Below are 25990 nucleotides of genomic sequence, written 5' to 3'. Positions count from 1 at the left end.
TTGGGTGACAGACCTTAACTCTGAAAGGCCGACTGCAGCCATCTGGCCTCTGCTTGTCCCTCAAACGTTTATTACTTTTCTGAGGAGGCTGTACCAAATGATGGGTTCCTCTCTATGCGTCATCTCTCCTCAAGTGGCCAGGCTCTTCAACGGGACACACCCTGCCATTGTCATCCAGACAGTCAGCTCCACCCCCCGACCTTTAGCACACTCTGCTTTTGAGACCTTGTACATAGAAAACTTCAGAAAATATGATGTACAATACATGACAGGTAGCAGGTCTAGAATTTTTTCACTCTGATGACTTCCTTGCTTCCTCTTATTCTATATTCAAAGTAACTTGCAAAAATACAAAGGATTAATGGATTGAGGGTAAAAGAAGAAACCTAAAGAATGTTTTACTTTTAATATGACCATGTCTCACCCTTTCATGTTTATAATGCACGATTCATATAGGTACAGGTGGTGGATACAATAATCAAACAAGTTGACGACTTATTCTGGCAAGAAGAACTCTGCAGCAAATCTACACTTCAATAAGCTTAAAGTCGTGCTGACCTGAATACGATGGACAATGAAAATCGAACACAGCACCAAAGTGGAGACTTCAGAACAATCAGAAAGCTGAATGAAGCCCCTGTGCAAAGAGGAACATTTTCACAAACAGAGCTGCTGTGTTGAGTTGAATTACAGTTTGGTCCAAGAGTTTGAACAATGACACATGTTCTTCTCACTTTACTTACTTATACCACCATCACAGTGGATCTCAAGTCAAACAATGTAGATCACTAAATACTTGATTTGCCTTCAGCTACTGCTTGTTTGTGTTCTTCAGCCTTCACTTTTTTGTTCGGTAAATGAAAATGCTCCTTCGGGTTGAGATCAAGTGAGAGACTTGGTCATTGAAGAATATCACATTTCTTTGGCTTTAGAAAACCTTGAGGATAAACATATTTTCAAAAGCTAGCCACGTAGTAAACACCCTTTATCATTGTCAATTTATCATTGTCAGTAAAATCAAATAAAGTGCACACCACTGGTTACACTCAAGAAGAGGAAGGCAAGAATACATTTTGACAGAAAACATCGTCCACCCGGTTCTGTATTAAGTTCTTTAAACAGATGAAACCTAGGCTGACTTGTACCAGAATGATGGGAAGAGAAAAGTATGGAGAACAAAAGGAACGGCTCATGATCCAAAACACACCATCCATCAAATGTGATACAGTGCACTGGCATGTGGGGCTGCCAGTGGGACTGGGTAGAAACAGCAGAATTAATTGTGAAGTGTACAGGGCTGTACTCTGCTCAAATTCAGCCAAATACTGCAAAACTGGTTGGAAAGCATTTGTCAGAGCAAATTGATAATGACCTCACCACAAAAGAAACCCAAGAATTTCTCAATATTCAAGAGATATTCTTCAACGGCCAAGTCAGTCCCCTGATCTTAACCCAGCAGTTTTATTTATATCTATTTTATTTATTAAATTAAAAACATAATGGTGAAAGACTCACACATGTGCAGTAACTGAAGGCAGCGGAAGTAATGGACTATGGTGGATCTCAAGGGAAGAAACATTTGGTGATGTCTGTTGGGTTCTAGACTTCAGGCAGTTACTGACCGAAATTACTGATGGATTTATGGACCTAAGTATAAAAATAGTTTTTTGTTAAACTCCTGGAATTAAAGGTAAACGTCTAGACAGTTTGGTCATGTGATTAAAAATCCACTGTGGGGTTGTAAGAGGCCAAATTGAAAAAACAAAAGAATAACATTCTGTCATTGGGCACTGGAGCAGACTGTAAGTTTACTGTTGATCATGCTGTGTCCACACACTGTACCATGCAGCACTGTGTGTGAAGGGACCCTTAATTATATGCTCATGGCTTACCACATGTTCATCAAGTTCATTTTGCTCCACATAAAAAAGTCAAAGCATGGACAATTCATAATCCTCAACCAGCTTTCTGATATGCCTAAATAAATACATAGCTTATAAAATGATTGAATCCATTACTGTCTTTGATAATTGATTTTTATGCATTTTTTGTTTGTTTTGTTAATGTTTGTCACCGGTAGTAACAGGACATCAGAGATGTATATTTTTTCAACACTCATATTCACGGTGATAAATGCGAAGAACTGCTGGTCAGTCAATGTCTAACCCCAGTACTGGGCAGGATTAGAAGAGCTTAACAAATGTGTATTGTGTCCAAATCTTCAATATTTTGTTGTTGTGTAAGGAATATGACAGACTCTAGGCACCACTAGTAGGGCTTTGTTTTTTTGTTTGGTTTTGTAAAGCTTAGTAACATTTGTTAATGAAAGCTTGTGATTTTCTGAAAAAGCAATATCAAAACAGCCCAAAAATGAAAAACAAGTAGAAAATATAATAAACAAACAATAGAGATTTATTTGTTTTAGAAGTTTATGGCTGCAGATATAGCTGCATGCTTGTTAGCTAAGAGGAATAATCAGCCAGAATGGAGCAATCAGATGTGTTTCCTACAGTACTAGAAGAGCACAACGAAGGCAGCAGTGAGGAGACAGAAAGGGGGAACGGGAGGATGCAGTGCCTTATCTAGCTGGAGAGGATCTATGAAAGCTAGACAAGAAGAGTAGCTTCATAAAACTACAGTATACAAACTGAGGAGAACATATGAAGCTAAGAGTACCACAGAATAATATTTTATAGAAGTAGAAGAAGAGAAGGACTTTGGATATCACGAATGTTATTGCTCAGCGGTTCTTAGGTCGACCAGAGCAGAAATGCACGTATTTCAGTTGTGCAGTGCAAATTGGGGTGTTACAATTCCAAAAGGTGTCATAGTTGACTGTAACTAGCCTCAAACCAGGGTACAGTAGGTTAACTTAGGGCTAGGTTACATTTTAACCACATTTCGTTTTGTACAACAGCCCTTCAGTAAATCCATTTTTCCTGTTTTACAGAACTTCTAATTCTATTAGTTATCATCATCTTGAAGGGTTCAGTTTAAACACTGAACAACCATCACAGCCTATTTAGGGTTAAGATTAGGGGTACGGTTAGCATTAAGTTTGTATTTACCAGGTTGTGAATTCAATTGGAATTTTCACCTATTTAACATATTCAGCTGAAGTCTAATAACAGAAATTCTGAAGGTAAGATGCATGTAAGAGACCTAAGGTAATGTCTTGAGAACAGTAATGTTATGTTTAGCATGTAGCTAAAATGTAAGCTAACCTCACCTCTAAGTGGGCTGTAAGTAAGTTGGTGGATGTTAAAAGGTTAATGAAATTTTTCGTATTTAATCTGTCTTTATAAAAACACATTTGGGGAAATATACAAAATATATGTTTAAATTGACACCAGCTTACTCATCAGAATACAACAAATGTTGCTCGGTGGACCTAATAAGAGAACAGGTTGAGTGTATGCTGCAGGTTCTGTTCAGCTATATGAGTGATGCAGAAAAAAATTTTTTTTTATTGAATAATTTCTGATACTGCTATACAACCAAGTTTAAAGATCAACACTTGTCGTGGCTTTGGTTAGAAATCAGCAGCCACGTGTTACAGTCTGTGGGCTACTATTTTCAGTTTCTTAGGAATTGTAATAGTTACATCTCACATAACTGGCAACAATTAACATTCCGTAGAACACATTTCACAACTTTCTTGTCAAATAAGGAATAGTTCATGATATGCATTTTTGTGATGTTCTTATATAATAATTACTTTTATTGTAAACACACCTCCCTCTCAAAAAAAGTCTAAAAAAATATTTGCATGCTAATGGGGAATATTGAGTAGGTATAATAAATAGACTAAATCTCTGCTGCCCATAATTTATCCATTAAGATTCTTTTAGTTATTTAAGATAAATCATTTAGGTGTTGTAGGATGAGTTGTAACTCTTTAAGATATTTTACCACAATTATATTTTTTTTAAAAGACAGTAGGCCCTGCTTTTCTGTCATTTAACCATCTCTGTTTGTAAAGGTTTGCTTAAGCTGGTTCTGAGGTCAATGCAAAAGACCTTAAGGGAGTTTAAGAGAAGAATCACTTTTACCATTGTATATCTCAAAGAAAGAGGTAGAACAAATTAAAGCTTGCTTAACTTTGTCTCAGAAGTAATTTAAGTTTTAAATTTATTCAGTTATCTTTTATTTTCAGATAATAAAGAAATAAACTGAGGTTTTGTTAAATTTGTCTCACTCGATCTTAAAGGTGCAACAAGTAGCGTAATATTTCACTGGCTCTAACCTATAGATTTTGTTATCCATCACTCTTTTATCTGTAAAACCCAAAACTGTCAGTAGTAGAGTGTGAGAAAGTTGAAATGAATATCAGTTCAACTTGTATAAACTGTTTAACAACTTTAAGCTGCTGTTTGATGCAAAGTGTTTGATAATAAATTAGGCAGCTTAAAGTATGATGCAGTTTGTCAGAGAAGACAATGTCAGGAAGCCTATAAATGAAACTCTAGACTTTGCTGATGGAGATGCATTGGTAGGAACATGTTGCTTGTTGTTAATGCTGTTGTGTTTAGGCTGGCACTAGATGCCACTAAAGAGCCATGTTTACTGGTTTCACCTTTAAGTGAGTGCTGGTGCATGTGTAACTGATAACTGATGACTTTAACACTGATAACACAGTGGATGTCACAGCTGCAATCAACCAGTGTAAGTGTCTTGAACTGTGTTCATTATACCATGCTGATGCGATGCCTCATTTTTATTTATTCCAATCCCTTTTCAGACTGAACAAGGCCATTACCAAGTGGCATTTTGCTCATGTAAAAATAAATATTTTCCACATGTATCATGAAGGGGGCATGTTTAGTTTGCCACAAAGTCTACTTCATGTAGTAATTATGAGTATGCTATTGCTACTTCTGAGAGACAAATGTGTAAAGAGGAAATTGATCTATAAGCAATGATAGATTTGCATGATTTTGAAAATAAAATTTTATTTATTAACTTGTTAATTGAAGAATGCTCTTAATTCAGCGATGTTTTTAATTTCTTTAAAGATAATTTGTTTTTTATGGTTACTTTTTATAAAATATATACAGGCTGTAGACGCTTACATCCATTCATTTCATTATCCAAAGATGAGTTTTAGTGGCAGCCTGAGCTGATCTTCTGGCCTCCTCCTGGGAGGGTCCTGAAAAAAAACTCCTAGGAGAGGCACAGAGATGACCTCCGGATCAGATGCCTGAACCACTTCAGCCAGCTTCCTTCAATGTGAACTAGCAGCAACTCTGCTCGAAGCTCCCTTTAGATGTTTGAGCTCTTCATCCTTCCTTTCTTAAACTGATCCCAGCCACCTTAGAGAGGAAACTTATTTTGATTGCTTGTATCTGCAACACTCTTCTTCAGAGCACTAGCTACAGAGCATGCCCAAAGGTCTGGGTAAAGTGCTTTCTGGCTCAGCTCTCTCTTTACCGCAGTGGTCAGTTGCAACACCAGGGCAAGCAGTCTGCCAATCCTGCTCCTCCTCTACTTTCATGAGCAAAACCATAAGATACTTCTAATCACTCACTTGGAAGGCAACTATCCTCCAACCCAAAGGGTTCTTTTTTGGCAGAGAACCCTAGCCTCAGACTTGGAGGTGCTCAAGATGTTCTAATGACACCAAGAAAATTACTTTCAATTCCACAATTGAATCTGAGGTTCACAAAATAGACACCCTCCACGTACCGGCTGCATAGTAAGATCCTCAGTAAAAATGACCAGAAAATACAAAAATATTGCAGTCCTCCGATATCAATTATAAATATTCTTTACATGATTTTAGACATAAAGTTTACCCTCTTAATGGTGATGCGTTAAGTTTCCAGCAGAATGCTGTTGTTTAAGCAGCACACAATGTTGGCGGGAAACATGGTATCATGGTGGAAAAGTGACTGAGAAGGGGTTGAGGGGTTTTTGATAAGGCAGCCACAGAAATGGAGAAACTGTGCACTGAAGAGTTTTTGCTGCATGGTTCAAGTGCACTGCAGACCATTTCCTGTGTATCATTCCTCCTCAGTCACTCCGCAATCCCATCTGTGTCCCTAAATTGGATAAGTGGAAGAAGATGGATGGATGGATGTTGCATAGGTTTTGTTAGTTGTCTAAAATTCTAAAGCAGTTACATGAGGGTGTTTTAGCCTACTATAGACCAGTTTCAACATTTCTTTCAGAAATTGTACCATTGATTTGATCATTGATACAGGAACGGATTTATTTGAAGCTTTTTAATCAGGATTTAGACTTCATCATAGCACATCAATCCACCTGAAGGTGGAAGCAGTCCCATTCAGCTTGTCCTGCAGCAGAACTGGGCTAATAATATTAAAAGCTGAACTGTAGTCCACAAAAAGTAGCTTGGCATAAGTTCCTGCACAGTCCAAATGTTGGATGAAATGCAGTGCCGTGGATAGCAATTTCTGTTACAGCTCTGTAATAAAGGGATTATAGTAGGGTAACAAGGGGAAAAAAAGAGGGTAGTAATGTTGTTATTAATTATTAAGTTATTAAGTGGTTACAGTTGAGTAATATTACTCTGAAATGTATGTAATAAGATAATAAGAGACCAAAACTGGGGAAATATAGCTTAGTAATAAAATGATAATAGTAGGGTAACAAGGAAGAAATAAGAACATAATAATGTTCCTACCCATGGTAGTTTCTATGTAATAAGCAGGAAAGAGAGGTGCGAAATGCAAAACGGCTTGTTTCCATTTAATAACACATTAATAGCCTATTAACGCTAACTTAAAGACTTCTGACCATTACCTGGAAATATCTCTGGTAGTAATCTCTGGAATCTTCTGGAAGTATCTCTGGTGTAATAAGCAGGAAACAGCTGCAAAATGCAAAACTGATTGCTTCTATTTAATAACCTATTAATAACCAGATGATAACCTTTTAAAACACACTTAAAGAATAGTAATGAGTACCACAAAACACCTGTGTCGGTTTCTGTATAATAAACAGGAATGTTATACTATTGTCATGATGGGTAAAGTAAAGTAAAAGTAAGTAAAATTTTATTTATACAGCACCTTTCAAGATAAAATCACAAAGTGCTTCACAAAAGCTAAAACATAAAAACAAAAGTTAACCAAAAGCAAGTTTAAAAAGATGAGTTTTTAGCTGTTTTTTAGCTGTTTTTTAGCTGTGACCACTGAGTCCACAGATCTGAGGCTCAAAGGGAGAGACTTCCACAGTCTCGGGGCCACAGTTACAAAAGCTCTGTCGCCTTTTGTTTTCAGCCTTGTGTGCTGGACAACCAGCAAGCCTTGATCACATGACCTCAGGGACCTGCTGGGAATGTATGGATGTAAAAGTTCACTGATATATGTTGGTGCTTGTCCATGCAGAGCAATGTCAAAATCATAATCTTAAAGAGGATCAGCAGGGGTGTGACATGGGAGTACTTGGAGGACTTGGTCAGAAGCTTTGCAGCAGCATTCTGAACAACTTGCAGATGCTCCAAAGAGGCTTTACAAAAACAAGTAAACAAAGATAACAATAATCCAGACGAGATGAACAAATGCATGAATAACAATTTCCAATTCTGAGCTCAATACAATGGGACTCAGCAATATTTCTCAAGTGATAAAAACATGAGCGTCCAAAGTCAGAGCTGAGTCAAAGGTTACACCAAGGTTCCTGATAGAAGGATAGAATGTAGCAAGAGGGTTGTGGGAGGAGCAACACCATTGTTCTGCACTGCATTCATCAATGATTGACCCCCAAAGATCCAGCTTCTCCTGCAGCAAGTAGCACCCAGCCACCCACTTGCATGGTCCTAAATATTACTAAAGGAAATTAAAAAGGTTTTACTTACCTTGCCGTCCTACAGCAGTAGCTAAAATATGGGTCTGATTCTAAATGTATTGTTATAATCCATTGGTTTATGCAAGCATTGATTCACGAGGCAAGCCAAAAAGGAGGCAAATGGTGGCTAAAGTTAGCAGTTAGCATCCCACTTCTTCTTTATTGTTATCCAGGGATAAAATTGAAAGTGAAGACTCCCAGTAGGCAGCAATCTGCCACCTACTGGCAGCCAGCTATTTGCAGGCAGTTTCTATTTATGCTTATTACACAGAACCTACCACAGGTGTGTCTCGGAAATAATCACACACTTTTTAGGTTTTCTTTAATAGTTTCTTAATATGCTATTAGATAGGAGACAGTTTTGCATTTTGCAGCTCTGTTTTGTGCTTCTTACGCAGAAAATACCACAGATAATTGAGTGGTAATAACTTAGAAATTACCACATTATTAAGTTCTTGTTTCCTTCTTGTTACCCTGTTGTTGTTACTATTACCACTTTATTACGGCGCTACCATGATATTAATTGTTTTTACATGGTTATTTCTTTGGTAATTGCAGAGTAATAACTTAAATGACCACATTATTACCCTCTTGTTTCCCCCTTGTTACCCTACTTCATTCTGGAACTGTAATAGAAAGTGCTACCGGGCTCTGTAGGCAAACTGCAGAGGATCCAGGAGGGGGTCAGTGATAGGTTTTAGATTAAATAGCACCAGACGCTCAAATATAGTCACAATGACAGAGGTCAGAGTGACAGGTCTGTAGTCACTAAGACTTTTTTTGGTACAGGAATGATGTTGTAGGCAACACAAAAGCCATAATAATGGAGGTTGTGGAGGCGATAGTATGTAGTATATAGATGTAGCCACTTCATGGTTGCCTGGCCCTTTAAAGGACCAAGGTGGATGCCTGGCTGATTCCTGGCTGATTGTCAGCAGATGCTTGATGGATGCTCTCTGATGCATCCATTGGAGTATGAATGCATGTGAATGTTAGATACAAAGCACTTAGCAAAAAAATGCTTGTGCGAATGGGTGTGAATGGATGAATGATGCATGTTGCGTAAAAGGATTTGAGTGCTTAGATCAGGGGTGTCAAACTCCAGTCCTCGAGGGCCAGTATCCTGCTTGTTTTTGAGATATCCCTGCCCCACCTGCTGCTGATTACCTGGATCAGGTGTGCTTTGCCAATAAGAAGCTACCAGGGCAGGTTAGTTGGCAAACAAGCAGGACAGCGGCCCTCGAGGCCTGGAGTTCGACACCTGTGGCTTAGATAGAGTAGAAAAGCACTATACAAGAACCAGTCCATTAACCATTTACCACAGATCTTGGCTGTAATTCTTGAAATTTGCAAATCCCCAAAACCTTTGCAAGTGCTTGTGAGAAGTTGAGGTGGGCTACTCCACCACTGCTCTTACCTTTTCTGGGTCAGTCTTCAACTGCCCACTCTCAAGTATATATCCAAGAAAGGACACACATTAAGGCAGAGTAATGAAACTCACATTACTCTGCCTTTATGTAAATGGCAAATAGACTGATTCTTATTTAGCGCTTTTCTACTCTCCCGGAGTACTCAAAGCGCTGTATACAACATGTCTCATTCACCCCATTCACACTCACTCATACAAGCACTTCTAAACTCGAGTGCAATCTAACCAACATGCACACACATTCACACTCCAATGAACGCTTCCGAGGCCAACTTGGGGTTAGTATCTTGCCCAAGGATATTTGGCATGCAGACTGGGAAAGCCAAGGATCGAACCAGGGGGAAGCCACAGGGGGGCTCCGGTGACGTGCCCACAGGCTCTGCCAGCCATGCCAGAGCAGACCAAGCCCCGGGGCCAGAAGCCTGAGGTCCGAGGGCACCCCAACCCCCGAAAGTGGCCCGGCCGAGTGTTATGTGGGGATAGGCCTGAGATGTTGCCAGAGAGGTGGAATCTACAACCCAACCTGACACATAAATATAGACAAACAGGCACACACAGTCACAAACATGAATTCCCAGCCTCATGCACACATATACAAATACTCGACATTCGCCCAACATGGAGACAGAAATGAACACTGTACACACACTCACACTCCACAAACATACTCTATACTCCCAGGTCCAGGTACCATCACCCCCAGAGGGGCAATCCGTCCACAGACCCAGGAGATGTTTCCCTTTGCGGTGGGATGGAGACAAGCAGACCGTCCCTGGTCCTGCAGCAGCAGGGAGGCCCAGCATCTCAGACCCCGACCAGATAGCCAACTCTTCCTTCCCCGCCCCCCTTATACCACCCGCGCATATGTGGTGTTGCTGCTCAGGATCTTCTATACAGGCGCTGTGGAGAGCATCCTCACACAGAACATGACATCGTGGTTTGGGAACAGCTGTGTGAAGGACCAAAAAGCTCTCCAGAGAGTGATCCGTACAGCAGAACGCTGCTGCAGGATTGCTCTCCCCCCGCTTCAGGACACCTACACCAGGAGATGCCGGACTAGAGCAACGCAGATACTGAAGGACCCGTCCCATCCTGGCAACAAACTGTTCCAACTTCTACAATCTGGTAGAAGATTCCGCATCATCCGGGCAAGGACAGAGAGACTCAAGAGGAGCTTCTATCCTCAAGCCATCCGGGCCCTAAACCAACCCCCACACACACACACACACCCGCCCTCTCACATCATCTATAATTGACTGAGACTCTCCTCCAGACACTCAATTCCTTTAACTTTAAATATGTTTATATTGTCCATTCTGTAAAATAGATGTCTATTCATATTAATGTACAGAATTCACCTGCTTGCTGCTACTACTGCACATTCACCCAATGTATATACTATATATATATATATTTATAATGTTATTCCTCTACCCCCCCTTCTTTTTTTTGCACATGTCGATACATGTCAGGATACATTTCACTGTGTGTTATACTTGTATAACTATGTATAACTTGTATAACTATGCATGTGGCAAATAAAGAACCTTGACCTTGACCTTGCATGCTGTTCTAAAGTGTATTTAAAACATGGGAGGGGCATGGTACTCTCTGCCAGAAAGCAGCTGCTTCTTGAGTACAGCCTAAAGTAGTTATGATACTTAGCATTGTGACTAATATCTTAGGGACTTCCACACAAGATAGCATTCGTTAGGATTTGTTACATTATTTAGTTATTCTGTGGTTGATGTTAGAAGAGAGCAGGGTTAGTATTTTGCTCTGCTGTTAGACCCATGAATTTAGGGTTTGACGTGTTCTTAGTATAGCTACAAGTCTGTGAGCCATGCATCCATTTTAGTATGCTTAAGTGGTTGATCTCTATAGAAGACCAACCATGTTTTCTCTTTCTCCCTGGTTTCCAGAAAATTGCCGGTTTCTGGTTGCTTTTTGGTGCAGGTAGAATTGGTGCATAAATACTCACCAGAAGTAGCTGTCTGAAGCTACTACAAGGGTTGAGACTAAATTGTACTAAATGACTAAGACTTGGGAAAAAATTGCAGAGTTGAGCTTGAGTAGTGTTGTAATTAATCTAGTAGTTTGGTTTGGTAGCTTTATTGTAACCACGTTAACTGCTTTGAATTGCTGAGCTTTGTTGTGTCTTGTAGGTATTTTTATGTGCTTCCTTCAGCTTCCAGGCCTCTCTGGGGGGAAATATATCTCTGCATCAGGTTTCTAGCTAAAAGTTACTTAGTAAGCAAATAGGGGAAAGTGTTGGAAGTCAGATTGTTATTCATAGCTAAATTTTATTTTGGACACAGATCTTGTGTGTTTGATGTCATGAGAATGCAGCCATTGGCTTGCCTGTATGAAAGTGACACAATCATATGTCCTTATATGGTCAGGACAGTCTTCAAATTGGAAGGACTGTGTGTGTGTGTGTGTGTGTGTGTGTGTGTGTGTGTGTGTGTTCTTGTCTAGCTATCTTTGTGAGGACTGAAATCTGCGTTCTACTATTCTTGTGAGAACCAGCAGTCACTTGTGAGGACACACAACCCGGTCCTCACATTTTTGAAGGCATTGAAAGCCATTTTTGAAGCTCAAAACGTGGTTTTAGTGTCAGGGTTACAATTAGGTTATGGTTAGGTTTAGGGTAAGGGTTAGGGTTAGGCATTCATTTTTAATGGTTAGGGTTAGTGTAAGGGCCTAGGGAAACCATTATGTCAATGTCCTCACTAAGATAGCTGAACGGGGTTGGGTGTGTGTGTGTGTGTGTGTGTGTGTGTGTGTGTGTGTGTGTGTGTGTGCGTGAGACAGAGAGAGTGAGAGAGAACAAAGTAAAATCTTCCCGTCATTTTTTCCACTTCGACAGAAGTGTTTCACACATGGGTTCAAAGCAACACTGTTGTTACTTTATATTACATACTTTTACTTTAATTGTTTTTTACATTACTAATGTTTTAAATAATTGGTTTTAAGGTGTAACCAGTCCTGTGTTTTATACTGCAGATATGCACAATTTAATGCAACTTACCACCAGTCAGGTATAACATTTTTTTTTTAGTAAATTGCTTAAAAATTATAGTTTCCATCTCTGGCAGAGGACAGAAAACTAATCTTTAGCCCCTTTTCCAATTAGTACCTCCTTGGGGAGGGCTCGCCATGGTTTGCCATTTTTAAAATTGGGGAAATTGCTACAAAAAACAACATCATGGTCTCCAAGTCTGACAAAAAGCCACAGACCGAGCAGCAGGTATATTTTTTCCTCCACACCCACATTTATTGTTTTGTTCATGTGGGATGCCCATATATGTTGCTATGACAATGACCACACACATCAGGTGGTACTAAATTGTTATGGAAAACTAAGTTGAGTCGTTGCGAGCTGTGTCTAGTCCATCTGAGTAGGTACTAATGGAAAAGGTTAGTTAGTAAAGTTAGTGTTATCTTCCTTTAATTTGGTTGATTCTGTTCATCTGTACATAGCGTTTTCCAGATGAACTGAATAAACTTTTTGGATGGATGACGGAGCATGCATAAAGATATATTCCATTTAATTCTCAGTTTGTATCTGTTTTAATTCATAAGGTCATTTTATTTTCTGACAGTTTCTTGGTTCCCCCAGATCCCTCACATTTTCTAGTTAACTCTAACTTGTAAAAGTACTCTTCTAAAAACCTCCCCTGCAGAGAGAAGCAAAGCTTTGGTCAAAGGCGGAGCTGGAGGATTCCGTCACTCACCAACTGAACTACAGTAGAAAACTATGCTGCATGAGTAGAGCTAAGTTTCCCATCAGGATATCACAGTAGATACTGAGACAAGAGTGGGTAGGTAAGAGCAATTCAATGTGTAATTCAATGTCCAATAGTTAGGGTTTTATAAATACAGTTATTTACTATTCCTTAAGTAAGTAGTGAGAGGTTTCTCATTGTTTTAAATGCATTTTTTAAAAGTAAAGTAAAGGAGACTGTCTTTGATTTCATTCATAACTTATTGGAAAGGATTTGCATGTGGAGAGTATTTTCATGTACTTTCTTTAAGATTAATTACTTACCGTTTTAGTTGATTCTTCTATTTTAATGTGTGTTTTGTTGACTTGTTTATCTAAAAGTAACTCTTCAGCTGAAAGGCTAAAATGTTTCTCTTCTACAAGTACTAAGAACACCAGCCAAAGAGATTTTCTGTGACGACATGATGTTTCTGGCTTTAATTAGTACAGCCTGTATTAGTAATGTCATCTATTCTTTACAGGCTATGCTAATCTATGCCAGAATCATCAATGCAATGGATGGTGAGGCTATAATACTGTTCAAATTTTTCTCAATGTTTTTCAGCTTTTGTGGGAATGCAGTGCTGTCTTGCGTATCTAATACTAAATACAATCAAAATGTATCTAGAGAAGGTTTGCTCTATTTTTATAGTCAACATATACAAGGTGACTTGCAGTTTGTATGCAACAAAAAGTTTCAGCAAAGTTTTAAGTTAATTTTCAGTTATATCTGATCTGAACAAATTGTTTATTAAGACATTAATATAACCCCCTTTACATTGAAGTCACATTTATAGCCTTATTTTACAAACAACATGTAACTTGAGCTCTCTTACATTTATACAAATGAGGACTACACTGTAAAAAAAAAAAATCCTAGAAAAACAGTAATATTCCGGCAGCTGGGGCACCAAAATACTACCAGAAAATAACAGAAAATAACTTTCTCATAAAAAATACGGTTATTTTCAGTAATGACAATACAGTTTGTTGCCCTAATTTTGCATGGGATTTTGCCTTTTTCAAGTGCTTTTAAACATTAGATTAGGAACATTTTAATGTGATTAAACAATGAAATTACCTATAAACAAGGTCAGTGCATGCGGCACTATGAATAATAATACTCAAATATACAGAAATATACAGTTAACAGTTGGTTTAAATAAAAACAATGGATTGCATTTATATAGTGCTTTTCAAGACCCTCAAAGTGCTTCACAATTCCACTATTCATTCACTCTCACATTCACACACTGGTGGAGGTAAGCTACAGTTGTAGCCACAGCTGCCCTGGGACAGATTGACAGAGACGAGGCTGCCATATCGCACCATCGGCCCCTCTGGCCATCACCAGTAGGCGGTAGGTGAAGAGTCTTGCCCAAGGACACAACAGCCGAGACTGTCCGAGCCGGGGCTTGAACCGGCAACCTTCTGATTACAAAACGAACTGCCAACTCTTGAGCCACGATCGCCCCAAATAACATTTGATGTAAAAAAAAGTTTATAAGAATCATTTTATATATTTTTCCATAGCATTACATTTGAATTTAACAGTTCAATCTTTCACATAACGGACAAATATTTGTGAAATTATGATACATTTGAGAATGTATTTTAACAATCTAAATGTGCATATGTACAGACAAATATATTTAAAAAACAAGAAAATTATGTTTCATTACATTTACAGTGATTTTACGTTATTTTATATTTGAAATGTGAAATCAGTCTATTTATGTAAATTTAATGATATTCTAGAAAAACAGTAAAAAACAGTAAAATACACAGTAAAATACTTTTATATTACATTTTTTTTTTTGCAGTGTAGATGTATATTGTGCTTGGCTCAACAAGTAGTAAATCTAGGTAGAACTCATACCAAGGATAAAAGAAAAAGCATTTAGTACAACACTGGGTTGTATTAAACAGTGATAAATTACAAGAAGAGAGAAAAAAAAGAACAAAACAATCGATTTTTAATCAGGAGTGTCATAAATGTTTTAAACAAGTGTATAAGAGAATGCTTTCAAACCTATATTGTTTGATGTCTCTTCTTAATTTTTGCATCTCTTTGAGCTAGTGTCAAAATCTATAAAAGGATGCCAGGAATGCTTTGGAAGAGAGGGGTTGTTTTTTTATGTAATTTGGGCTGTGAAAAGCAACAGTATTTAAACGTAAATGTATAGTAAATGTGAATACATACATTTAATATGTCACTTGTTCTTTTCACGTTCAACTGAGTATCAAAAATAAGTAAACAACTCTGTTTTCACAGTTTTTTAAAACTGTGTTATAGAAAAGATTAAATAAGAGCTGATGTTACAAACCACCAACCCTCCACACTGTGTTTTTGCTCACATAAACAGCAGCTTTGTTTAGTTGGCTTTGAGTGTGGCCGTGTTCGATGCCATCTAATAGTTTATGTTATGATTGGAAGGATTAGGTCGACCATTGTATGTCGGACGTGTAGCACTAAAATTCAATATGATATTTCACTATTTGAATAGGAGAAAGTATGTAGGTATTGCACACTGATCCTGTGCAAGATTACATCCTGACTTTAAATAACAGTGTCTTGTTGATAAAATCAGTTCAGGTTTCAGTGAGGCAGGTTAAGAGGATGCTGTGGCAGACAGACAGAGGTCAAACATGATGAAGGATCTGACCTGGTAACCCAAGGAGTTTGAATTTGTTCTTCTATTAAGAGAAGTGTTTTACCGTTTTACTGGTCTCTTGTTGGATTGGTAGCAGGTCATATTCTACATGTCTGCAGTCACTCAGTCAGCCATCCTTTGTTCACTATGTTTTTCATACATAAAAAAGAATGTTTAAATTTATACCTCTTATACAACTACTAAGAAATAGTTGCTGCTATTCCCTGTGCAATATTTTGGCAGATGTGCAATTACCATCCTTATCCTTAATCACCACAGCCATTCCACCCTTATTTATTATATCTTATTATGATGCCCATGTACAAACTCCCACAGTGTTTCCTCTAACTCAAACATCATGTATATAGTGTTCTTATATTGGGGGGGGGGGGGTGTATATTGTTTTCTTTACTTCTGCACCTTTGTAGTCTTGATACCTAATTTCGCTGTGCAATCAACTGTACAATGACAATAAAAAAGTTCTAAGTTCTAAGGCAAATCACTTGTCTCACAACAGCCTTGACTGAATTTATGCTGTCCTCATTACAAGTTTTTGCAACTTATGTATTTTCAGCTACATAGCTAGCTTAAATGTTATATCCTTGATCAATGCATCCTCTAAGGCACAGATGATTTGTTGTATTTGGTAGGGTTTAATTGTGAAAAATATGCAAATATTTGTAAAACATAAAAGAAAGCAAATTAAAAGCATGTGTATTATTACAAAAGTAAAATAACAATAAGTGTAACGTATGAGCAGCTTAGAGAAACAGTACTGTACAGACACATATAATTTGTCTATAAATAACCATGATCAGAGATACAGTACTCAGTCCCAAAAGATAGTCAAATAACAAGCAGCTTAGAAATGAAACCGTATTTGTAGAGTTTTAAGGATTAAAGGGATTATTGCACTGCGATGCTAGGTCCATGAACCACTGAGCAAAAAGGAAGCTCCTTAGTGACCCCCACGCGTAACCCCAGTGATTATTACAGGCTCACATCCTTTGCAATACTGCTATTCACAATGACCACAAGATGGTGCCAAAGGGAATACCAAAGAAAGAAAAGCTATGGTTCCAATACAGAAATTTCTTCTAGGAAGCTCTTTTCACAGTTTCACACTGGGCTTCTCCAGTCCACACATTAAAGCAGACTTGAGCAAGACACTAAACTCTTAATGTATCCATGTGTATGTGAATGTGTAATTGGTAAAATGCCTTACACATATGCTGTGCATACAGAATAAACAGTTGTGATTAAGTGTAAACTAGTGAATGACCTGTAGCAAAAGTGCTTTTAGATTTAAGTAGGAGTAGAAAAACGTTGTGCAAGAACCAATCAAAGCAGCCACTGCTCTAAGTTTATACTTTACTAGTATCTAAATGGATGAGTTATAAAAAAAATCTGACCATTATAAAATCCTTATGAAGAGAGAAACTAATCAAGAGGTCAAACAAAAATTTTGTTTTTGTTTTTTAACCAGGTTGTAAAGATATTTTTAATGCTTATGACTTGTAGATAAGTATTTACTTTGTTCCCTCCTCCGTTACATGATCTTTAGGAATCAGGAACAACCAAGTAACCTCGTAACCTCTAAGGCTGAAAAATGAAGCCAATATGAAAGTGCCAATAACACTGGTACCTCTAAAGGTAAATTGAGGCTGATTCCAAAAGTGAGGTAATCACCATAGAGCAATCAATTACTTTTCAGACTTTTCTGACTGTTTGCCAGGACTCACTCTGTAGGTGGGCGGATCGATCCAAATATCGACAATATCGATACCAGTGATGGCAATGGTATCAGACTGATGTCAGAGTAACTGATACATACTCTTCCCTAAGCTGACTTTATATGTTGATATGAAATGTTTGTATCTGTATTGGTACAGGCCACAGGTGTCGAACTCCAGGCCTAGAGGGCCGGTGTCCTGCAGGTTTTAGATGTTTCCTTGATCCAGCACAGCTGATTTAAATGGCTAAATGACCTCCTCAACGTGTCTTGCAGTTATCCAGAAGCCTGGTAATGAACTAATGATTTGATTCAGGTGTGTTGACCCAGGGTGAAATCTAAAACCTGCAGGACACCGGCCCTCGAGGCCTGGAGTTCGACACCCCTGGTATAGGCAATACCATCTGTGTATTTATTTGGTATCAGTATCAAAATATGTAGTATGGCACACCACTACTCAACAGTCAACTGGAGTCACTGAACTGGACCTCTCAGTTTGGTTTGTGATATTTGGAGAAATCTAAAGAATTTGAGAAATAATATGGCTTGCTAAGAGGTACCAACAGTCCAAGACATTTATGTGTTTTGGTGAATGAATGCTAGTAATTTATTAGTCTGTCACTTTGCACCAATGATCAGGTGTATCAGTAAACCATATGATTGCACCTTGCTAATGCTGACAAGCTGGACTGGATAGTCTGCATATAGTAATATGTCTTGGCTCACTGAAATGGTTTTTTATTTTCATTTGTAAAAGTATCAGTTGAATTCCTTAATCGTTCATTTTTATGTGTTAAAATAACTTCTTCTGTTTTTTCTTTCAGATGTGTCTTGGTCACAATGAACCTGACCTCCAGCTCCGATCCTGTCTACTTCCTTACCAGCAGATTTCCTGATAAGAGAGACCAGCCAGATACCATCATCACAGCTGACTCTGCTATCTTAGGTACTATCTACAACTGTAAAACTGTGTAAATTATATGTGTAAATGTTAAATGATATTCTATCTGAATGAATATATGCAGGGAATAGGAAATCAAAGAAGAGAAAGGAACTTAAGAAAGGAATCAAGAAAGAAAACTGAGACTCAATGAACTATGATTATTATATTCCTGCAGGACAATATGAGGAGGAAAAAAAAGACATATGAAGGACAGTCAAAGAACTAAAAAAGCCACTTGTCTTTAGGCTGGTGACAGAGAGATAATAATGTAAAGCTGAGAAAAGAATTGTGGCAATCTGAAATGGAAATATGATTTGTAGGCACAATAATTGCAAATCATATTTTTTTTTCCAAATTAGGTTATTTTATTAGTTGAGAAAAATGATTCACAATAATAATATTATCCACATTTTCAGGTGGCTCCTACCAGAGTATGGGCAGTTCAGCAGATAACAGAACATTAATGCTCCCTGCAGATGAGTTTAATCCATTAGGAGGGCATACTATCTGGCAGGTAACTGTTGTGGCAGCAATTCTACTTTTAACTTTGATCTTATTAAATCTGTTTTAGGGCTTCACTGTATGAATTCCATCACTTCAATACCAAGCCATGGAATTCTAACTACCACCAAAAAATCAGCTCATGGGTCTAGGGACTTGAAATACTTGCGCACAGTAGATATTCCAGGGCAAACTTTGCATCCATGAAAATGTATTTTCATAAAGAGACTTTTTACAAGTATGGTTACATTTTTGTTTTGTTCAGATTGAGATAAGATTGTCATCTGCAAAAAAACCCCCAAACTGTTCCACATGTAATATAATGTTAAACTGACAGTGATGCAGGATGACATCTGCAGTGAAAGCGCTTCATTTGAACCATTGCTTGACAAGTGAAGTAGTTTTCTGTATGTTCCTCATTTATCCTAAAGGTATTATAGAGTAATAGATCATTTACTGCACAATGGCTGTTGAGTTTAATGAAACAGTTCGTTTTTGATTTTCGCTTACGTCTTCACCTTCAGGTCATCATAATTGTCCTCCTCACTGGATCACTTTCTCTTGTCACTATTGTTGGCAACATCCTAGTGTTGGTGTCATTCAAGGTAAATAAGGCACTGAAGACAGTGAACAATTACTATCTGCTGAGCCTAGCCTTTGCTGACCTGACAATTGGAACGCTGTCAATGAATTTGTATACCACCTACATTATCATGGACCAGTGGGCCCTGGGGCCAGTTGTTTGTGACCTGTGGCTTGCAATAGACTATGTGGCCAGTAATGCCTCTGTCATGAATCTGCTAGTCATCAGCTTTGACAGGTAAGTTGAATTTTAAAAAAAAATCACTAAAGTAAATCTATCTACGTTCATGTATTTTGATGTATAAATTTTAATGATTTAAAAATAAATACATAAAACATGTATTGGAATCACAAACATTTCCATGCCTTATGATGGTAATGTATCCATAACAATGACAAAACTTTCATGTTCCTCATGGGTTTGAAAATATCTCATTCTTTTGACTCTGAACAGCTTCGAATAGTTGCCTGCCTTCTTTTTGTATCCTCTTAGGTATTTTTCTGTGACCAGACCACTGACTTACCGGGCCAAACGAACAACCAAGCGGGCTATGACCATGATTGGATTAGCCTGGTCAATCTCTTTTATTCTTTGGGCCCCAGCCATTCTTTTTTGGCAGTACATCGTGGGTGAGCGGACAGTACAGCCAAATGAGTGCTATATTCAGTTCTTGTCTGAGCCTATAATTACATTTTGTACAGCTATTGCTGCCTTCTACTTGCCAGTAACTATTATGGCAATCCTGTTCTGGAAGATCTATCAGGAGACAGAGAAGCGAGCTAAAGATGTACAGGGTCTCAAGGGATCTGGGTCAGGGAACAGCGCAAATCAGGCTCCAAATGAAGGGGGTAGTAGTGGAAAAGAAGGTAGAGAAAGTGCACCCAACAACCAGAATATTTCAGCAGCTATGTTGCACCAGGTGAGGTCCCATAACTGCAGCAGCTATGGACTAAATTATCTGTCTCCAGAGAAGAACAATGCAAGCCTACCAGGAGGCATAGAAAGTAGAGGGAAATGCAGCATGTTCTGCTTTGAGATTTCATCTCTTCTGCCAGTTCACCATGCATCCAAGAGATTAAATGCCACCTCACCACCAGCAGAACAGAGTAGCTGTGACAGCTTTAACAATAATGAGGCCTGGGATTCGGAAGACCAGTCAGGTTCAGAGGCAGAAGTCGATGCAAGATCTTCAAAAGGTTTGACATAGACCTATTTAGTGGTCTTTGTTTTCATAATATATAAATAAATACCCTACTAAATGATGTTTAATGTTCATTATGTGTCCCTTTTGATGTTTAATATATCTATATAGATGGTAAGAAGTCTAGAAAGGGGAAGGAAAACAAGGAAAAATATCCACTGTCTACAAACATAAGTCCAAGAGGATCAAACGCAGCAACCTCCTGTTCTGCTGACCTATCACCTACAGGTATCACCATGAAAGACGCTGCAGTGGCCAAACGCTTTGCCTCCAAGGCCAAGACAGAGATCAGCAAGCGCAAGAACGAAAAAAAGGCAAATGAGAAAAAAGCTGCAAGGACACTTAGCGCCATTCTGTTTGCCTTCATTACAACATGGTTACCATATAATATCATGGTTTTGATCAATACTTTTTGTCAGGACTGTATCCCTGAAACTCTCTGGGCTCTGGGCTACTGGTTGTGTTATGTTAACAGCACAGTCAACCCTATGTGCTATGCCTTATGTAACAAGACCTTCAGGACAACGTTTAGAGATATTTTAATGTGTCAGTGGAATCAAAGAAAGGACAAGCCTCATTTTTATCAGAGACAGGCTGTGGTATTCCATAAGAAAGAGCCCATGTAGAGTGTGGATCTTTGTTTAAAGCTGCACTTCCTAATCCACAATCAGAGTTGGACGCCTTAACTTTAATGGAAACATAATGAATTGAAATTCACCCTCACAAATCTTTTTGTGCTCTATTAATTTATTTGTGTAGTTATTATTGTAGAGTTTTTAGATTATTATTATTATTATTATTATTATTATTATCATTATTATTATTATTATATATAAAGCCCCTTGAGGCAACTGTTGTTGTGATTTGGTGCTATATATAAATAGAGTTAATTTGAATTTTATTGCATTCTTGCTTTTTTACCAAGCTACTGTAGTAGAAAAACCCATCGTCCAAAATATTGTATCTTCATTGCTTCTGTCTACTTTTGGAATGGATAATTATCTTCCACAGATACTCCAAATAATCACGTTTCATGTATTTAGCATCATATCCATAAAAACACTGGTCACCAGATATTACATAGCTCACAGATGAATCACTAGAATATATTACGTTCAGTCTTTTTGGTGGGTGCATCTTACTCACTCATGGATTAAACAGTTTCTCCACCCTCAGGCCAAATAATCAGTTTCAGTGAAAAAACAACTCTCAGTTAAATCTAAAAAAAAAAAAAAGCACCACAATGTCTTTTTTTTTTTTTTTTTACAACCCAAGTAATCCACACATACAAAGAAATCAAAACAACTAGTTGAATAAATTTTGAGTAATAATATGGAATGATACAGGGAATAAGTATTGAGCATGCTTACTGAAATTTATATAATACTTAGTACAACTAGCTGCATGCATTGCTTGGGTGTGATCTTTGATCCATTTTTTCACACAAACTGTCTTCAAATCTTAAAGGTTTCAGAGTGTGAACTCAGATTTTCAGTTCTTTCCAAAGATTTATAAAAGGATTCAAGGCGGGGCCATTTCAGAAGATTTCTTTTCTTTCTCCAACTGAGAATTTTCTTTCTGTGTGTTTTGGAATTGTCTGGCATTGTCTACCCTCGTTTTACATGCAGCATCATGGCTGATGGCAACAGTTCAAGGATGTCTTGGTACATTACTCCATTTATCCTTCCTTTAGTTATATGAAGTCTGCCAAGCTTGAGCATGACCATATGCTGAAAACAATCCCCAGGATAGCGTTTCTACCTCCAAACTTGGTTGGTATTGTGTTTTTGAGGTGCCATTTCTCCTCCTCCTCCACAATGTGGCCAGTGAGATTAAGAGAGTATAATTTTGGTCTCATTTGACAAGACTATGTTCACCCAGTAGATCATTGGCTGGAAATTTATTTCTCAGCAATGGAGTGAGCTGAAAAATAACAAAAGTTTTGTGGCCTGGACAAGTAGCCCTCAAGGATCTGTTATTTGTAAGGTTACAGTAACCTTTAAGAACACTGTGAGTGATGTTATAAAAATAAACAGGTTTTTACCGTTACTATTTCACAAAGGTGTAAAAAAGGAATGTCCACAATTTAGACTATTTAAATGTAGGATATTTTATTAAAACAATTTAGCAGGAGCAAAGCAAAAGCACAACCAAAAAATCATGATCACATAATCAAATTGTATTTAATTATACTTATCCAATTAATCTAACCTGAGCTAATGCTCATTTCTAATACTAATCTCGAAAGGACAGCTGCTGAAGAGAGAATGGGTATGCCTTGGCTAGGGATGGGAATTGATAAGAATTTAGCAATTCCGATTCCATTATCGATATCATCGATGTCTATTCTTTATTGATTCTCATTGGTTCGACTTTGATCTACAGGGTCTCAAGGGATCTGGGTCAGGCAACAGCTTGATTGGCTCCACTTTGAGAGTCACCACCATCTCTAAGCACTTTGAGAGTTTCATTCATCTCTATACATTCATGCAACTGACTTATGCTGAGTGGTTAAATTTTTGTGCATGTTGGAGGTGTTTCCCCTTTGTGTTGTGGTCACTGTTGGGGTCATTACTCAAAAAAGTAATTATTGCACATATTGCACATAACACTTGTCTTAAAAGTGATGCAGTACCTTACTTTATTACACCCAGGATAAAGACATTTGTTATACTACTATTTACCTTCATGTTATTCTATGAAATAATATAATTACCATTTAACAATATAAAGCTGAGGCTACAGCGCCACACACCAACACAAATCCTATGCTAATGAGGACACACATATCTTTCTCTTACTATTTAGGTATAAACACAAAGCCGACAACACAAACCAAAGATGAAAACCAGCACAAAGACATTCAACGCGATTGTCACAGTGATTCTAATGTAGAAGCGTGAACAGGTAGAAACGGAGCCTGCAGCCACACTGTTCATCAGTTTGTTACCTGTTGAAGTTCAGCAGCGGCTGGCTTCACCGCAAATAACACAAATAATTACTCAGCTTTAACATTTCTCTGTGTTCTTGAGAGCAGTCTCCACTTTACCATCGCGCTCTCATCCTTTTGTGCAATAAAAATAAAAGTAATGTCCATAACCACACTGTAGTTTTCCCCAGTATTTTCCCGTCAGTTTCTTGGACATTAAAGGATTAAAACAAATTATCACACACTTGAGAGCAAGCCTCTGTTTTGAACTGTTTGGCATGGGTGGCCCAGGCAAGGAGGACAGCCACCCTTCTAAAAACCCTCAGCGCTTGGTTTGCTCAATCATTAGCTTTGCCGTTAGTTCAGCCTGTAGTCCAGGCAGCCATCAGCTCAGTCACCTACTCAGGTTACAGTTCAGCCTTCTTCCCAACCACCAGCTCCACTTCCACAGTTGTCACTACAGTCACCCGCTCAGGCTCCAGTTCAGTCTCCTGTTCCATCTCCTGTAGCCCAGCCTCCTGCTCAGTCGCCCCTAGTTCAGTCTCCTGCTAAGTCACCCTTAGCTCAGCCATCTCCCCAGTGTGCAGCTCAACCGTTAACACAGCCCCTAGCTCAGTCATCTACTCCACCACCTGCTCCACTCTCACCTCAACCATCACTTTGGTTATCAGCTCAGTCTCCTGCTCTGCTAATTGTAGCTCGGGCTCAGCAGCGCATCCAGCAACTCAGTTAAACATCTGGTCATTAGCTCACCCACCAATTCTGTTTGTCACTCCACCACCTGGTCAGCTACACACTCAGCCAGGGGTCCCAATACCTTCTGGCCCTGCTTCTGCTCCTGCTGGAGGCTCGAGTGAGCCAGTCCAACACTCCGCGGCTCCCATGGCGCTGTCTGTCTCCGCTGGCAGTTCAAGAGAACTGTTTCAGCCGTCTGTCTCGGCAGGAGGGTCCAAGGGGCCCGTTCAGCATTTTGTCTTGGCTGGAGGGTCCGAGGGGCCGCTTCAGCTGTCTCTTGTCTCCGCTGGAGGGTCCGAGGGGCCCATTCAGCAACTTGGCTCCCCTGGAGGGTCCAAGGGGCCCGTTCAGCCACCTTCAGCCTCCGCTGGAGGGTCTGAGGGACCACTTCAGCCATCTCTTGCCTCTGCTGGAGGTTCTGAGGGGCCCGTTCAGCAGCCTATCTCCGCTGGAGTGTCCGAGGGGCCGCTTTAGCCTTTGTCTGCCTCCGCTGGAGGGTCCAAGCGGCCCGTCCAGCCTTCGCCGTTGCCTTCAGTAATACGTCTATTACCGAATCCTCAGTATATTTCACAAAAATAAGTCTGCAACCATTTTCAGAGAGCTCTTTGCTTTTACCTATAATCAGGTTCTGTGACAGCTTAGTAATGACAAACCCTTTTATAGGCAATTAGTTAGGCTTGAACAAGCTTCTATTATTTACACTGATAAAGGTAGGATTGCTTTCTAAATAAAGACTGATTTCAACTGGTTTGTCGGCTTTCTTTGACTTTTTACACCTTGTTTAAGGAGCTTGGAAAGAAAGTGATTGGACTTTAATTTTATAAAAGATGTTTCACAAAGAAGAGTCACTAAAGAGGCCATGTGTTTCCACTGTGAACAACCCTCTTTGAATGGATAATTCAAGTGCATTTGAGGCTAAAAGTATTCACATTCATACTGATCCACAGGTTTAAATCTGATTAAGTCCTTTCAGAGTCAATTCAATTCAATTTTATTTATACAGCGCCAAATCACAACAACAGTCGCCTCAAGGCGCTTTATATTGTAAGGTAGACCCTACAATAATACATACAGAGAAAAACCCAACAATCATATGACCCCCTATGAGCAAGCACTTTGGCGACAGTGGGAAGGAAAAACTCCCTTTTAACAGGAAGAAACCTCCGGCAGAACCAGGCTCAGGGAGGGGCGGGGCCATCTGCTGTGATTGGTTGGGGTGAGAGAAGGAAGCCAGGATAAAGACATGCTGTGGAAGAGAGACAGAGATTAATAACAGATATGATTCGATGCAGAGAGGTCTATTAATACATAGTGGGCGTTTATCAATATGCGTACTTGTGCGTACTTGCGTTCTCGTGTACTCGTGATACGTCATCAGTCGGAGACCAAGTACTGTTCCAATTGGCACGCATCACACGAGAACGCGAAAAAGTCCCGGATGTGTTCTCGATCCGCCCATTTTATCGAGCATGCATCGGTGTAGACTTGGGACAGCTATATATCCCAGAATGCATTTCGTCCAAAACTCAACAGCGGACTCCCGCACATCGCCCCCCCTCCCCTCCCCGCCCGCTCGCGGTCTTTTCACTACTCAGGTTAAAGAAACTCCAGCAGCTGTCTATAGTATTGAGTGTCCACTAGAATAGAAATAAAAGCGTTCTAACATCTCACCTGCTTGTTTTTATTAAGGTATGTACACGTATGT

The 25990-nt window shown here is 39.0% G+C and overlaps 1 protein-coding gene across 1 annotated transcript; it reads left to right on the top strand.

Annotated features, from left to right (window-relative positions):
* Positions 1 to 100: 100 nt before the first annotated feature.
* On the top strand, positions 101 to 21247 carry LOC116320237 (muscarinic acetylcholine receptor M3). The gene is made up of 6 exons (XM_031739794.2): positions 101 to 228; positions 18218 to 18339; positions 18753 to 18850; positions 19362 to 19657; positions 19913 to 20286; positions 20850 to 21247. The coding sequence occupies exons 1-6, from the start codon at positions 101 to 103 to the stop codon at positions 21245 to 21247; spliced, it is 1416 nt and encodes a 471-aa protein (XP_031595654.2).
* Positions 21248 to 25990: the final 4743 nt, after the last annotated feature.

This window comes from Oreochromis aureus, linkage group 8 (genome assembly GCF_013358895.1).
Source record: "Oreochromis aureus strain Israel breed Guangdong linkage group 8, ZZ_aureus, whole genome shotgun sequence".
Classification (NCBI taxonomy): Eukaryota; Metazoa; Chordata; class Actinopteri; order Cichliformes; family Cichlidae; genus Oreochromis; species Oreochromis aureus.
This window is presented reverse-complemented; position numbering and strand designations above follow the sequence as displayed.